The sequence below is a fragment of the Coturnix japonica genome, chromosome 13 (genome assembly GCF_001577835.2).
Source record: "Coturnix japonica isolate 7356 chromosome 13, Coturnix japonica 2.1, whole genome shotgun sequence".
NCBI lineage: Eukaryota > Metazoa > Chordata > Aves > Galliformes > Phasianidae > Coturnix > Coturnix japonica.
The window spans coordinates 380,673-397,841 of record NC_029528.1 but is presented as its reverse complement, the minus strand read 5'-3'; the positions used below and the strand labels follow the sequence as shown (position 1 = coordinate 397,841).

Below are 17,169 nucleotides of genomic sequence, written 5' to 3'. Positions count from 1 at the left end.
AAGAAAGTTCTTGCAGCTTCAGAACAAAAAGTACTTTCCTTTTCCATGCTTAATTACACATTCCTTAATTGACATTTTTCCATTCTTGGATCACAAATTCATGAGCATAGTTTTAAATGGACCATTGTCATGCACGTGCTGGTTTATTATGCTCACTAAAATAGGATGTTTGTTAATTCAATACAAGAATAAGCTTTTTCCATGTGAAACTTTCTGTAATGTTCTCTTTCTGTTCTTCCGAACAGGGATGCAGAGTAGAATTTAATGTATTTATTGAATGAACTCTGATTTGTCCTTTGCTGTACTCTTGCCACCACTATGCAGACTTGTTAGGAGTAATGAATGGTACAAAGTAAAATCTGAAATGGACTTCCTTTGTGAATATTTAGTGTTACTGAGAAGACAAACGCTGTTTTCTGTGCAAGAGTGTCTTCCTGTTGATTCTAAGCATACCTGCTTAAGTAACATCTGCTGGGAAACAGAGCAGCCAGTTTGTTTGCAGTGAATATATTGTAGTTTCCGAGATACAAGGTGTTCTTTTTGTTTGTTTGTTTGTTTTTTATCAGCACCTACTACACAAGACCAGACCCCAAGTTCGGGTGTTTCAGTTGCCACACCATCAGTCAGTGTTTCAACCTCTGCTCCTTCTGCTACACCTGTGCAGACTGTACCCCAGCCAGTCCCACAGACATTGCCTCCTGCAGTTCCTCATGCAGTACCTCAACCAACTGCAGCAATTCCTGCTTTTCCACCAGTAATGGTACCTCCGTTTCGTGTCCCCCTTCCTGGCATGCCTATTCCACTTCCAGGTAAATTGGCAAACTGTAATTGTCTTGTCCGCTACATGTCCATGTTGTCAATTTGTTTGCACTCATGTGTCCACTGTGTATAGAACTTGCCTGAATCCTCTCACATAGAGTATTTCTGAAAGAATTCAGGGATAGCAGACAGACTTTTTAATTAACAGTGAACATTAAATTTTTGACTGCTATTTCTTTAATGTCCATATCAGAAGATAGGTGCATTTAAACATGTAAACTTCTTGGTTTTTAGATTACTGGAAATACCAGGAAGTGTTTAGTGCAGTTCTTGTCTTATGGCATGTGTCTACCTCATCGTCCTATTTAAAAGTGAGATTCTGGACAGAATCTGTAAGTGACTGAGAATATGGTAATTCTCAGTCACTACTACTACTACTACTACTAATTACAGTATCACTTTAATTTTTTGCCGCTTGTTTAAATACTTATTAGGAAATGGATTATACTCCTCTACACCCCCAGAAATAGATTAAAGTAATTTGTAAGCAGGAAAAGTTACCATTCAGGTGTATTGCCCTTGATGATGTCAGGTGTTTTTAGCTCTCTTCTTTGCAGCTGTCAAATGTGATACTGAAAATTAAAGCAAAATGTGGAGTTTTAAACTGGGGGCAATTTAAATGAAGGCATTCAAGATGATAGATTCAGTTGTAAAGTCTACTGTGAAGAAGTCTTAGGTGGAAGCTCTCTGGTGTCTAGATAAACCAGACCTTATCAGGTTTTGATCAAATAGATACTGGAATAGATATTTTAGGCTGGCAAAACTTTAGACTTGACTTGCTGTCTGTAATTATTGAAGGGGTCCTGATAGGTTCTTAATTACTTGAATAATTCAGTTTGTTCCTGTTGAGTTCCTGTTCTAGTTCAAAAGTGATCACCTTTTATTTTTCCCCTGATGTGCAATAGCTTGAACTATACACTGATGGGTTTCTTTTGCAAGGAAAGGTTTTAGGTTGTGGTTTTGTTGGATGTGAATTAGTTTCTACTTATAAGGAAGGACTCTGAGCTGCCTTCTTGTGCTTTTGTACAGACAGAGCAAGCTGCCTTTTCTCTGTGCCTTCAGTACATGGGTGTAGTACATAGGAAAGGTGCTCTTAACCTCCCAGTGAATGGATTGGATGAGATGTAAATCTCTAGGACATTTTCCACACCTTTTATCAAAAGATAGAAATGTCAAGGCAGCTAAAATGGGTATTAGTTTTGCTAATTAGAAATATGTGGAATAAAAAGTATTTGTTTGAGGAACAAGAAAAGAAGACCGACTTATAGTTGCTCCTTTTAAAAGGAGTATTCTTTGTCAAACAGTGAGGTAAAGCTGTTTTCATCTGTGCTGTGCTTAGAAAGGCAGTCACAGTGTAGCACTGATTGTTCTAGCATAGGTAGAAATATTATTTTGAACATAGTATCCAAGGCTGAATGAAAAACAGATAAAGGATACTTGGAGAATGCTGATGTCAGGGTATGGAGAGCTTTAGAGAACAGCAGAAGTGGCCTCAGAAGCGGTCAGCCAGCTGTTCTTAGCAGCAGTTCTTGACGTTGTCTGCCAGGGATCAGCAAAGCATGAAGGGTTTGTGCATGTTAGGGGAATTTAATCAGCTACTCGAGTGTGAACTCTGCTAACATGGGGTTGGTTAAAGCAGTGGAGATGAGTGCCAGTGGAACTGGATGGGGCTGTGTGCTTGATTTGTTTGTTGTTTTTTTTTGTTTGTTTTGTTTTGTTTTTGTTTTGTTTTGTTTGGCTTGTCAAAGAAATTGAGTATTGCAGAAGGAAAGACAGAGAAAGAGCATCAGTCTTTTCCTTCTTAAACTCGTGCTTGAAAATGAGATTCTTCCAAAGCTTTCCTAGTACTGGTTTTGGTGAGATGAGCATTCTGGGTTGAACTCATTACACATGGGAGGATACCTTAGCAGCAAAGAGTGTATTTCCCACTGATGAGTCTAAGTTGCTAGTTTGCCTGATCACAGAATAAAAACAGCTTAATCCTTTCAGTCAGCTCTAGCTCGATAGTAGTAGTTTATAATCTTTAAACTACTTTACAATAAAAAGAAAGTGAAAAGGAGCTAAGATGACTCCAAGGCGGTATAAGGTGAATTCCAAAAGCCTTGCAAAGTTGTAATGTGCAGATTTTTGGGACATTCAGCACCTTACACAACATTAGCTGGATTGTTCTCAAGTTGTAGAGACAGAGCTGATGAATGCCATTGCCCTGTGAGTTCAAAATGACTCTGCTGCTGTGAAATGGAGCAATGGAGGAGTAGATTAGTGATGTCTCATCTCAGATCTTAAAAAGTAAGTCTGCTTTCTCTTAATTCGTCTGTCAAAAGGGAGCTGTACGTTGGAGGTTGGCAGAGGAAACAGCTCGGGTATGTGCGCAGTCTGCTCTGACTGCAGGATCTCTGATATAGTGATCCCGCAGACGGCACTGTTTGTACTGACCCCGTGTAAGACATGCTGTAACTTTCCTAACAAAACGAATTTTCTCCTTCATTTTGAAGTACATAACATGATTCCTCCTAAATTCAGACAAATACTTCATTCAGTGCTGTTTGAGTCAATGGTTTTGTGTCTCAGTTCATACTTTTTTATAAAACTTGGTTTGGATTCTCTCATGGAAGTAATTAGTAAAGAACACTGCAATTCTATCTTCTCACAAATATTTTTGAAATAAATTGGCAATATTTTTAATATGCTTTTGGTACTAGATCTCTACTGAAGAAAAATTGCAGTTATATTGTTATAAACCCAGGGGTTTAATTTCACTTTATACTGGAAGTTTTCCAACTTTGCGTGGGGGCACTGGTACAGGTTAGGGGAGGAAGTTTCTGAAGCTTTTCAGTTTCCAAGTGTCAAAACCTGACTAATGCAGAGAGAACTTCTGCAATTTCCTTCCATACCCAAAAATGAAGGGTTTGGGAAACGCACTCTTCTTCTCCCTATCTAATTTCCTACTGAATTTTCCATTTAATTGCGGAGGATTGGATGCTTCCCCTTTGTGGCTGTGCCATTTCTTAGGAGCAGTACGTGGTGCTGCCTTTTGAGGGCTGATGTTGTTTTTAGAGTATTTTCAGCTCTCAGCTTTCTAGGAAATGAAAAATGAAGACCGTGTTTGCTGCCTCTGCAGTAGCGCAGTGCCGTGTATCTCTGCGGTTTCATTGCTTTTATTACTGTACTCCATCCTTCCAGCTGCAGCCTTCCCCCACCCCAAGTCTCCTTGGCTGCTCCCGTGCTGAGTGTGGCTCTCACCCCACAGCTCCCCACTGTGCTCGTTGGGCTGACTGTCCTGCTGCCCTTCCCTCCTCTTTCCAGGCACAGCAACGGAGTGCAGACAGCACTGATAGCTTCACTTTGCTGCTGGAATGGCTCTGTCTGAGCAAATGCTGTCCAGGGAGATCATATCCTTTAGCAGAGTCTGCTCCTGTGGTACTGCCCCTGCATGCAGGGCTCTGTTCCCCCTGGATGAACTTAAACCCCTGAGTCGTCATTCAGATGTATGCTTATTTTTTTTCCTAAGCAGCATCCCAGTAATTGCTAAACAGATGGTTTAACGGAGGTAGAAACTGTTGCTACAGATTAATTTTAAATTGGATCTGACATAAAATATCAGTGCAAAGAAAGTTTGTTCTCTTGCCGGGAGGCTCTTATTGCCTGCTGAACATGGCATCCCAAATTGTGGCAGGAAATCTTAGCACCCAGACTCCCAGTGGTAGCTGACGTACCATGGCAGCTTTCCAACATGCTTGCTTATCCGTTTTGCAGGTGTAGCAATGATGCAAATAGTCAGCTGCCCGTATGTAAAGACAGTCGCTACCACCAAGACCGGTAATTTTCAAACCCATCTTAGTTCGTTTTGTCTGTAAGTTGGCATGGTAGTGAATGTTGTGGTTTATATTTTATTTATTTATTTGCTTCCCCAGTTGATTGAAAATATTTACACACTTTATTTTCAAAACCAGTATAAATGCAAATATCATGTTTGGTCAGGAAGTAGCTTTCCCAATTAACTGTTAGCGTCAGCTAATTTTGTACATCAAATCCAGTACAGCGTTCTGTAACCATTGAGTTCTGTGATAACTGTCACCCTTTCCATGCCCATACTTCTTAGTTGGTAGTTTCCTGTGTGTGGATTTTTGTTTTCCCCCCACATGTGCAGTGACATGGTTGTGCTGGCGTGTTGGTGTGCCTGTATGTGTGTCGTAATATAAAACTCACCATTTGTCAAAGTGTGCATTTAAGACAAGCCATTTGCTGAAATGAGTTCATGGCAACGTATAATAAGTGCCTTTTCCCTTATTTACAAAGAAACGATTTTCACATAAATGTTAAAGTTCAGAACGATGATCTTGTGGTGCTAGTTGTATGCAGTTTGCTTTTCTAGAAGTTGTCCCTCAAAACATGCTCAGCAAATCCATTTTGTTTGATCGAGCAGAGAAATAGTAATGTAGCATTTTGGCTGTTTTATTTTGCATATTTGCTTGTCATTTTGCTTTAGGATGTGAATAAGATGGTTTTTGCCATTCTTTTCTATTGAACAGAACCATCATGAGCTCTGTCATAGTTTCATTCTTTTTGCTTTTTATCCAAGGCTCTGAATTGATGCTAACTTTTAAGTTAGGATTTAAGACTTAGCAGAGTTCTGCTCTGTAATGTATCCTGCGGCTCACAGTTAGCCAGCACTGTTTTTTTTTTCACAGCAGCTTTAGGAATATCCTAAAATGGCAGAACTGTTCCACAGATTAAATCGCTGTAGAGAAATAATAAAAAGCTTACTTTAAAATTGCACCTCATTTTGATGTATTAAAGCAAACGTCTAAAGCCCAGCTGTCCTTGTGCTGTGCAGAATCAAATATTAATTAAAATGAACTTGTATTTATGTACCTTTCCTGGTAATATGGGCATTAGTGTTCGTTAATACATAGGAAGAAAACTTGATAACAATGCACCGCTTTCCAATTCAATGTAGAATAACCTTTTAGATGTGGGATGATGAGTTGTAAAGTCAGTCAGTAACGTGCTAGGTTTGGGATCTTCGGTATTTCTTTGTCACTTACTGTTTTGTTTCCTTTTCTTTTCTCTCCTGTCTGTTTTGTTTGCTCCTGCTTCCTGTAGGTGTCTTGCCAGGAATGGCACCTCCCATCGTACCAATGATCCATCCTCAGGTCGCTATTGCTGCTTCACCCGCCACGCTGGCTGGAGCAACAGCAGTCTCTGAGTGGACAGAGTACAAAACAGCAGATGGAAAGACGTACTATTACAACAACAGGACTTTGGAGTCGACGTGGGAAAAACCCCAAGAACTGAAAGAAAAAGGTACCGTTTTGTTGTGTGTTTTTAAATATGACTGTGTAAGAGAGGCAAAATTGTTTAGACTCCTGCTGGTTGTGTTTGAAATGGGAACAAGAATTTTTCTAATCCCTCATCTGTTTTAAGCGTATCTTTACATCTTGATTGTATGGATCCATTTAAGTTGCTTATGAGTCTGAAAGTGACAGTTTCAGACGCACCTTTTCACTCCTGTAGGATGTAAGTACTGTTTAGACTTGCAAATTTGAGAAAATCTCAATTACAGAAAGATAGAAAATGGGGGAAAACATCATTTATTTTAAAGACTGTAAAGCAGGAGAAATGGAAGTCGTTAAAATTCTAAGGCTATGTGAAAGGCTGTTTGTGAACAGTTTGAAATACAAAGAGAAAAAGGAAATTGCCTTCTGTCCACTAATTCAGAAGTTGTGCTCTGGTTGTGTTCTATGACTTGCATTTGTTCTAATCCACTTTGTATCTGTGGGTGTTATTCCTTTGGAGGAAAATACTTGTATCAGAAAGAAGGAAGAAAGAGGAAAAATCTCATGGCTCTTGTTCAGCGTATAAAGCCTTTTTTGGGGAAGAAAATCCAGTTGGACCAGAAAGTCTTTTTATTGTCCGATGGTTCATTCAGTAACAAGAAGTCACTGTTTAGACAGATGTCAAGCATTTGTATAGTTATTTAAGTAACTGATATCCATCTTTCTAATAATTCAACTAGTGCTAGCCCATGGCACTCAGTGCAGCATCTGCCCTTTTCTTCAACACCTCCAGGTACAGTGACTCCATTGCTTCCCTGGGCAGCCTGTTCCCATACTTCAGCGTCCTTTCTGAGGAGAATTTTTTCTTAATATCTGACCTGAATCTCTGGTGAAATGGGAGGCCATCACCTTCATCCTGTTGCTGTTAGCTGGGAGCAGAGGATGACCCCCTCCCTGCCTCACCACAGCCTCCTTTCAGGGAGATGTAGAGAGCAATAAGATCTCCCTGATCCTCCCCTGGATTGAACCTGAACCATCCCAGTTCCCTCAGCCACTCCTTGTAAGACTTGTGCTCCAGACCCCCTCACAGCTCTATTGCCCTTCTCTGGGCATACTCCAGGACCTCAGTGTCTTTCTAGCAATGAGCACAGTACTGCAGGTGCAGCCTCACCTGAACTGAGTACCGAGAGTCACCTCCCTGCTCCTGCAGTCTATTCTGTGTCTGATACAAGGCAGGATGTCCTTGGTCTTCTTGGCCACCTGTGCACACTGCTGGCTCACATTCCACAGGCTGTCTGCAAACCACCCCAGCTCCTTTTCCTCTGTGCAGCGTTTGAGTCGCTCTGCTCTGAGCCTGTAGCGATGCTTGGCCTTTTTTGTAACCAGAATGTGGAACTCTGCACTTGGTCCAAAGGGTGGATACATTCAGCTGGCTCTTTAATAGACTATCTTACAAGGCTTCCTTTTTCAGTCCCAAGTAGGTCTTGCTATTGGAGATAATCCCATCTGTATAAGCAGATGTAAAGCCCAAGAAGAATGGAATGTAGTGAAACATTAAAATAGAGTATTGTTTTTGCTATTGTGCTTGGACAATAGTGGAGAAAACATTTGTTTCTATAGTTGTTTGTTAATGATATTAAGGAAAGTTTTATCTTTACGCAGAAAAATTGGAAGAGAAGATTAAAGAGACAATTAAAGAACCTACAGAGGAACCTTTACCAATGGAGACAGAGGAAGAAGAGCCAAAGGAAGAACCTATGAAAGAACTTATAAAGGAGGTAAAAGACCTTGCAACCAAATAGTATCGTCATTTTAGTTCCTACATCCTGCAGGGCTGGATGCATCTGTAGACCAGGCATTATTGACAGGAAACATGGTTAGTAATCTGAGTTCTTCAATTTCTGGGGTGATGTTGAAAGCCTTTTTTATTTTTGCCCTTATAACTTTTTTTTTTTTTTTTAGCAGAAAAAAAGACAACTTTAAAAGAAAAAATAGGCTTAAGTTTCAAAATTAGACTTAAGTTTCAAAATTAAGACTTAAGTTACAAAATTAATATGAACATAGCAAAAAAAGTTAATCCGATTGCACAGACATAATCATCTTTTGCTCTTCTTAGAGTGTTCGCAAAAACAAAATTTTTCCTTTAAAATCCTTAAATTGCAATTTCTTTGTTTCTTTACTGCTTTGAAACAGAACTTACATTTTTTCCATGTGCTGTATCCAGTCTGTTGAATTTGTTAGGAAAGCATTTGCCAGCAGATAGTCACTGCTTACGCTACAGTAAAAAAAAACAGCTTTTTTTTCTTTCTAGAAAGGCATTTTGTCATGCTGAGAAAGCACAGGTTTTGAAGATGCCCAGGTGCATTGAGTGAAAATAAATGAAATAAATGTTTTTATATTGATTTCTGTGGATTTGTATATACGTTTCTTAGCAAAAACGCAGAATTTAATGATTATTTTTGCTACCCCATGTGCTGTTTACTTTTGAGGTAGCAGCTGGTTTGTTTCTTTCTATTACAAAGGTCATTGCGGACTTTGGTCTGTTTCGTGCTCCACGTCTTTGATTCAAATAAGTAAATTTTAGGAACAAATACATATTTCTTTGCCCCTGCAATTTAGTCCTTGATGAACCGTGTGAAGGATTTGTGTAGATCTGGAAAAATATTTAAGTAATGTTTCACTGAAGTCTTAAGTGAAGCAAACACTTGGAGGTTTTCTAGATTGAGTTTTTGGAGCAGCACTTACAGTCTGTGTGAAGAAATTCCAGTGCTTTTGTTTGAAGTGTGGTTGAAGTGGAATTGTGAGCTGGTGATTAGCACTGCTTCAAAATACAATGGCTTGTTTAAAACAAGTAAATTACACTGTAATAAACAAGTAATTGCCTAGCTGTCACTGCCTAAATCCTGTAACTTGATTTTGTTCTTTGTTTGTTTCTTTGCTTTGTTTTTATTTTGAGGAGCCAAAAGAGGAAGAAATGACTGAAGAAGAAAAAGCAGCTCAGAAAGCCAAGCCAGTTGCAACCACCCCTATTCCAGGAACCCCGTGGTAGGTACTGATTTTTCCCTACAGCCTGCAACTGGAGAACTGAAACATCACAAGGAATGTTGCTGGATAGGTAGAACAAGTAATAGTTCATGAAGCAGACTTCTATATAGTATAGTCTGTATCTCACACTGACTGCAGTCTTCAGCCCTCTGAGATGCCTTACTTGTACAGATTCCATACCCCGCTCCCCTTCATCTGCTGCTGATTCCTCCTGATCTGGAATGAAATTCTGGATCCCCAAAATTGTTTACTACTTCTGCCCTTATGCTCTGGGGAAGGGACGGGTGCAGCTGCTGACCAAAACAACCCAATTTTATTCATGTGGAATAGATACTCATATGGCAATGTGAACATGATATAACAAGATAAAACAAGACATTTTGTTTTCTGTTAAACTTGTAGGTGTGTGGTGTGGACTGGTGATGAGCGTGTTTTCTTCTATAACCCTACCACACGTCTTTCTATGTGGGACAGACCAGATGACCTTATTGGAAGAGCTGATGTAGACAAAATTATTCAAGAACCTCCTCACAAAAAAGGAATGGAAGAAGGGAAAAAACTTAGTAAGAACATTCTTCTCACCTGCCTTTAAAAGCCCGAATATAATTTATCATTTATTTTGTGTTTTATTTCCAAAATGAGTAATGTCTAAACAAGTGAGAGAAGTGTAGGCAGATAAAAAAAAATAAAAATAAATGCATATAGCTTTGGAGTTTCTTTAGGAAAGAGGGTGGGAATGCAAGAACATCAGCTGCAGTACAGTTTGAAAACAGCTGCCAAGAGCAGAGAATGTGCAAGAGGCTTCTCCGTTGAGACATCTTTCTGGTATGAGTTCTGGTAGATGGTCCTGGGATGAATGTGGGCTTGGTAGTTGGAGGAAAGCTTAGTGTAAGTACATGACCAGGAGATCCAGATGTGCTTTGTTAGGCTGTTTAGTCTGAGTTCTTCCCTGGAAATAAGGGGTCAGTGTTTGCCATTTTAAACACAAAGCTTGCCCTAAGTCCATTAGTCCCACCAGTGCATTCTGCTGGTATTTTTCTGGAAGCAACTAAAACCACCTCTTCCTTTACCACAATGCAGTACTGCACATATTGTCCATCCTCTGTTTTTGCACAATACTTCGTATATGAGTAACCAAAGATAAAAATCTGAAGTGGTACTGAAATCTCTTACAGTCAGAGAAGAACACGAATCTACAGAAGAAGCAAATGAGGATGAGCCAATTAAAATTAAAAAACGCAAGTAAGTTTGGAGTTGGTTGTTTATCTTGCTTATGAGTATCTGCACAAAGTCCAGCCGTCTGGATTTTCATAGCAATTATATCTGTAAGATTAGTTTTCACTCTGTTATGGTAGTTTAAATGTTCTATTTACATTTTCACACTGTTTTGTGTAATGGAAGCGATAGGCATTATTTAGTCGGAGTTACTCCAACATGCTATTTTAAAAACAGTTTCCCAGTTTTGTTATTTTGTGTGATCATAAAGTTGTTCATAGTTTGTGAGTTTGTGTTTGGAGCTGAGCGCTTTTGCTCATAGTAAATAGAAATCAACAGATTGTACATTCCTTTCCAGAGATATTTTGATGGATAAATATATCAATTCTATTACGACATGTTCTGCTGTAATCATTGTAAGGTATTCTTAATTTGAATTCACTCCCATAGTCTTTTTCACAGAGCCTCATGGTCTTGAACAGGGGATGGGAGAATTAGTGCAGCCAACCTAAAATCTATTGCACATCTGGCAAAGGCCATTGAACACTGCCAGAATGTGTTAAGTTCTTAGACTCGTTTGTTGGCACTGAAGTTGTTGAGAAATATCTTGGTTGCTTGAACTCTTTCAGTATGAAAGCATTCCTATCCAAGTGTCAAAGAATAGTCATGACTTGTAAGCCTGTCCTTCTGAATTAGCCTGAGCTATCTGTTGGGGCCTGGTATCATTCAACCTCTGACCTGCTGGGCTGACTTACTACTTCTCAGGACATACTGAATGTTTAATTATTTTTTTTTTCCCAGGAAGGATGATAACAAAGATATTGATTCAGAGAAGGAGGCTGCGATGGAAGCTGAAATTAAAGCTGCTCGAGAGAGAGCCATCGTCCCTCTGGAGGCTCGGATGAAACAATTCAAGGACATGCTTCTAGAAAGAGGGGTTAGGGAAATAAGCATGTGTGTGAATGAGTGACTGAGTGGAGGGGTGAGAGGAAGATTCAGGCAGAAATCTTAATTCTTAGTCAGTTCAGGACCGACAGCATCTTATGCAAGGAAAACAATTTCACTGTTCTTCCAATTCATGGTTGTGTTTGGTACAAGAGCCTATATTTCACTGAATGTTAAAATCAGCAACATTTTGATTTCTAAATAGGCGAAATTGAACAGTTTCAAGATGGAGGTGAGTGGGGAGGAGAGAGGGAAAAAAAAATCCAAGTTAAGTAAGCATAAAATTGAAAGATGCCAGTGAAAATAAGTAAGAAGTGGACACTTAATGTTTTGGGAGGTGTTCCTACATGGGAAAATCAGTAAGTTCCAGTAAGTAGTAAAATTACATTGAAAAGCAGTGAATAGTCTGTACGTCCTTATCCTTAAATGGGAGACTTTCTATTTTTAGTTAACTAAATTGGAAATGTCCTTTGTACTAGTCAGTCTGATTTATCTATCAGAACGATTAGAATATAAATTCAGTTTTTCTGGAAGTTAACTACATGCGATGGTGGTTCCTACTGCCACTGAACTTTATTTAGTTTCAACAATTAAATTTTTTGGGTTTACTGTAATAAATCTTTCCTAAGTTTAACTTGAGCCTGTTTAAGTTGGAGTCTCTTGTACCAGAGCTGTTTAAAAATCATAACACTTAGATCCAGGGCCTGCTCTATACTTTATCTGAGAACATAAAATCTCAGGACTGACTTCTTAGTTTTCTTTTAATGTCACTCAGCAGTGGTTATTTTAATGAGTGATTAAGTGTGTGTTATTATTTAAAGTTCTCAGAGCTAATTAGTGTTGCAGTTTGCTCTGGCTGCCCCCCACAGCTCATCATCTATTAGTGATGAAAATTTCACCGGGAGTTTGTCCCTGTCTTTTCATGTCCTATATTTTTTAAGCAAAAGTGTACAACCTTTGTATACATTTAAGAGAAGTTAACCATAAGTTAAAGTCTGACTTGATTTTTAATTAAAGGTCTCTGCTTTTTCAACGTGGGAGAAAGAACTGCACAAGATAGTTTTTGATCCTCGTTATTTACTTCTCAACCCTAAAGAGAGAAAACAGGTAAAGAAGTTAAATTCACTCTCCTTCCAGCTGCTGTGGGTGTTACCTAAATCCTCAATTTTTTTTTTCTCTATGCAAGCCTTCCTGTGTAATCAGTGTTGCAAGGAATTTTTGTTATGATTAGGGTTTGTCTTGAAATTGAAAAAGCCAAAAAGGAAGTTAATTGATAGTTCTGCTGTTTCAAGATACAGTATTTTAATGCAGTAAAGCTTGTATGCATACAGACACTTGAAACAACCTGAATGAAATGGTCAGAATCTTCAGCATCTTCTCAAACTACTGGAGTGATGATTAATGCAGTTGAAAAAATAATAGTAAAAAAAACTCAAAAAAAACCCCCCAACACTTTTCAGTTCTTAAGCAATTGCCCACTCAGGAAGCTTTGAATGGATGAAAACTCAAAAACACCAGGAGTGTCTGCTTGCTTAAAACAGATTACTCAGTAAAATGTTAACATTAACATGTAAGGAACTGTTCACTGCTCTCAGATCACACGTTCAGTATTTTGGGGTTCAGTATACTGGAGTAATTCACATGTTCAAATACAATGCATTTGTAACCATTCTTTCTGCCTTGTCTTTATTGGTTCCGTGGTGGGAGGAAAGGGACCAAGGGAGACAGAAAGAAGTGGATTTCCCCCCCCCCCCACCTTTCCTAGAGCTGATGTGGCTGCAGGTTTTTATGTTGTATGTTATTTCTACAGGTGTTTGATCAGTATGTAAAAACCCGAGCAGAAGAAGAGCGCAAGGAGAAGAAAAATAAAATAATGCAGGCCAAGGAGGATTTCAAGAAAATGATGGAAGAATCAAAGATTAATCCGAGGTAGGAACTTCTGTCGTTCATGTTCATAAGCACTGTAAGAATCAAGTATTTTTGTGGTGGCAGGTAGATTAACTTCATCAACCTCTTTCAGAGTGTTCAAAGAGGAGAAAAATGAGGTATTAAAACTTTTTTTTTGCCTACTTGGCACTCAGTCTATAAAATAATAGAGCTTTATTGTGTTTTATGTGTTTTCTGCCATTTTGAAGAAGTTCCCACAATGTTCTCTGGAATGTGAGTTTTTAAGATCCACCAGAGTTGTTCTTTAGTAACCCTGTTTCCTAAGAATACTTGTAGTCTCTGAGAAGTGTTAGGGAAGATTTGTCAGTTTGAGAATTTGAAAGGACATTTTTTTGTTTAAAAGTGTGTTAATAAAAATGTGACACAATGTTTTGATTGCTTTAATATGGAAATTGTTACTTACCCTTCCCGCCTAGGCCAGCATGCAGTGGTAATGGTGAAATAATAACAGTAAATGTACTAACGTTCAAGATTATATTGCTAGAAATATTTGTTTCACACCTTTCTCTCATACAGTTCATGAAATAGGTGCTTATGTCAGCAGGTGAGCGTTCTCTTTCAGCATCTCCTGGCTTACTTGGCATTAATTCTTTTACAGTGAAGTAACTGCTTGTTTGTTTTGCTTCAATTTAATTATGTTAGTGATCGGCGTTGGAAATTGATGGAACCCAGTGTTTAATGCAGTAAAATTCTTACATGGCTTCAAGTCTTGATTAACAGCTCTTACTTAAATCACCAGTCTGCTCATTTAACAAGGGCAGACATTTCAGTAGTATAGGGAGAGCAGAGTTGTGAGAATATTTTAAGAAGAAATGGATCATTGAGTTCAACATAGATGTAGTCCATAGATTAACACCAGAGGTTCTTGATAGCTTTAGTGTTCTCAGCTTCCAAGTTACCTGCAGTTTGTCATGTTGGGACTGATTCTTACCTAATTACGGATTGGGGTGGGAAAGAGGATTCTGACTGAAAGACTGTCTTATTTAATCTTATCCTTTGTCTTCTGGTTTCAGTGTTTGTCTAAAGATATTGCTGTACCTCTGTGAGCGTCAGACTACTTTTAATCATCTCAGTCCAACATGCTCAAGAGTTTGTGTTCCACTTAAGCAGCTCTTGCTCTTCAATATAGCTGTACATTCATTTTCTAATCTTTTTGAATAAGCTACCAAATTCTCTTCTTGTTTCAATTTACCCTACAGCAACAGTAGGCTGGATTTTCCAAGTCTAATTATTTCCATGCTGTGATGAAAACATTCGTATGATTCTAAGTGTCTCACGTATTCTTGGGGCCAGATTTGCATCAGAGCTTGGAAAAAGCAGAATAGTGTTTTTTTTTGAGGTAAGTGGCAGTACTATATCTACTGCACAGATAGGAATCTGGCCCTGGAGGTGAGAGAACTGTCAGGAAAATGCTATGGGGATACTGGGTTGAAAGCCCAGTACTGCTGCAACTGCCCATATTGTTTGAAGTATTTTCAACTCCATGTGTTTTAAGATAAGGCTATACAGGGAAGGTTTTGGTAGCCAGTTTTATATTGTGACTAACACAATAAGATGATTTCCGTGGTAAACTCTTAGCATGGTTTGGCTGCAAGTGAATGCATGCAAAGTTTTCAATTTCACAGCTGTGAAATTCCTGGACAGGACTGGTGTCTGAACTGCCTAACCACAAGAAAGACAACTTATAGTCAGCTGAGTTTTCATTTCCTCTTCTTGGTTGTGTTGTAATTTCTCTTCCTACACCTACCACCTGCATGTTCTGCAGGTAGCTCTGTTAAACCAAAACAACAACAAACCTACATCTTACAAGTGTCTAACATGAGCGTGCCTACACTGGATTCTGTTCTGTGATTCATTTATCAAGCATCTCTATAGTGAGAACATAGGATGGTTTTTCTTTTTTCTTTTTCTTTTTTTTTCATTGTGTTCTGGCATGTCTAGCAGCAGAGGAAATGTTTCTCTGCTGAACCTGCTTCCCAGCAAAGACAGCTCTGCCACATTAGTTCACTTGCCATTTTGTTGCAGAACTACTTTTAGTGAATTTGCAGCCAAGCATGCTAAAGACTCGAGATTCAAGGCAATTGAAAAGATGAAAGATCGAGAGGCCTTGTTTAATGAGTTTATCACAGCGGCAAGAAAGAAGGAAAAAGAAGATTCGAAGACCAGGGGTGAGAAGGTAAGGTGAATTTTTTTTAGCTCAGAGGTGTGAGTGATGCGAGCCTGAGTGAGATGGGACAGAACTAGGGCTTGCTTTGTAGCATGCCTTGTCTGGGACTCGGTCCTTCCCTTTCTGTAGATGTTTTACAATGTAAGCACTTCACAGATGTCTCTTTGGTCTTTCTAAACTAACTGCTTTTAAGTTTGCAGGTATACTGACTGAGCGTGTTGAGCTCATATTTGTGATGCTGAGCTTACTTAGAAGAACATTTTAAGATATTGTCCAGAGGCACTGAAAGGAACACAGTTCTTGTACTGCTTGGCTGGGAGACACAGAACCAGCCATTACCTCTCTGCTCTGTTAGTGAAGGCAGAAAGATCTTTGAATTCTCTGCAGGCTGCTCCAAGTAAATTTCAAACAGCTTCTATATTTTCTTTCCATTTAAAGCTAGCACTTCAGTGACTTTTAATCTATCAGTGAATATATCTTATGTATAAACTGCTGCTTATTAGAATTAAAGGTCAGCTATTAAAGATTAATGAATTCCAAATGTCATCTGACTGTAGTGTCAATAGTCAAGAGCAGGCTTTCATAGAATCAAAGAAAGGTTTGGGCTGGAAGGGGCCTTTAAGATCACCCAGTCCCAACCCCCTGCTGTATGCAGGGACACCTCTAGCCCAGTTTGTTCACAGCCCCATCTAGCCTGGCCTTCAGCGCTTTCAGGGATGGGGCATCCACAGCATCACTGGGCAACCTGTTCCAGTGTCTCACTACCCTGACAGGAATGAACTTGTTCGTAATATCTAGTCTAAATCTGCCCTCTTCCAGCTTAAAGCCGTTTCCACCCATCCTGTTGCTACATGCCCTTATAAAAAGTCCCTCCCCAGCTTTCTTGTAGGCCTCTTCAGGTCCTGGAAGTGCTCCTCAGAGCCTTCTGTTCTCCAGGCTGAACAGCCCCAGCTCTCTCAGCCTGTCCTCGTGCTCCAGCCTTCTGATCATAATCATAGCTCTCCTCTGGACCTGCTCCAACATCTCCGTGTCCTTGTGTTGGGGCTCCAGAACTGGATGCAGCACTGCAGGTGGGGTTTCATGAGAGCAGAGCAGAGGGGTAGAATCGCCTCACTTCCCTTGGTGTGCTCTCAGTGCTAGGAGAGCAGTTGACTGGAGGTGCTGTTGGGTGTTACCAAGATGTGCAGTCTCTGTGTGGTGTGTGAGTGGAGAAAAATAACCTCTAAAGCCTGATCGTTTTTGACATTTTAAAGTCTTCAGTGTTTATTTTGTAGCATAAAGTTAATGTATGTTTCACTAAGAATACTTGCAGAAGGTAAAAATGCTGAACAGCACATTAGATTTGAATACAGTTTACTTGTTCAATAAGTTTTGTTTTGTTTTTTTCCTTAATCTAGGTACTCTGATCTTTTTTTCCCAAATGTTGCCTTATTGCCGATGTCTTCTATTAATGTGCATCAGCAGAGCTGATGTATTTCAAAACTAGAGTTGTACATACTGTGTGGAGCTTTAAAGCATTCTTGCAGCTTAGTGAAGTTGAAAGCCTAAGAAAAGTAAACTGTTGTATTGTTGCATGATTGTTCTTACGTTAAAGTTAAAAGAAGAGAGACTGTGTTTGTTTGCTTTTGAAATAATGATATTTTTTTTTTCTCCAAAAGCCTTTTGTAACCATTTTATGTATTCTGTTTTATAACAAGTGGATAGACTTTACAGTTATGTGCTGTGCGGCCTGTCAATCAGTTCAGTCTGACA

At 39.2% G+C, this 17,169-nt stretch overlaps 1 protein-coding gene across 4 annotated transcripts in view; it reads left to right on the top strand.

The window, feature by feature from the left end:
- The window catches only part of TCERG1 (transcription elongation regulator 1), a 29,425-nt gene that overhangs the window by 4,792 nt on the left and 7,464 nt on the right, over window positions 1-17,169 (top strand). Inside the window, exons 5-15 of one of the 4 annotated variants that reach the window (XM_015875483.2) lie at window positions 567-809; window positions 4,576-4,638; window positions 5,926-6,126; window positions 7,761-7,876; window positions 9,055-9,143; window positions 9,546-9,706; window positions 10,319-10,385; window positions 11,160-11,295; window positions 12,321-12,410; window positions 13,114-13,232; window positions 15,276-15,426. In XM_015875483.2, the coding sequence (XP_015730969.1) occupies window positions 567-809; window positions 4,576-4,638; window positions 5,926-6,126; window positions 7,761-7,876; window positions 9,055-9,143; window positions 9,546-9,706; window positions 10,319-10,385; window positions 11,160-11,295; window positions 12,321-12,410; window positions 13,114-13,232; window positions 15,276-15,426 (1,436 nt within the window). The remainder of the gene's footprint in view (window positions 1-566; window positions 810-4,575; window positions 4,639-5,925; window positions 6,127-7,760; window positions 7,877-9,054; window positions 9,144-9,545; window positions 9,707-10,318; window positions 10,386-11,159; window positions 11,296-12,320; window positions 12,411-13,113; window positions 13,233-15,275; window positions 15,427-17,169) is intronic. The other 3 variants (XM_015875484.2, XM_015875485.2, XM_015875486.2) reach the window with 3 other exon arrangements.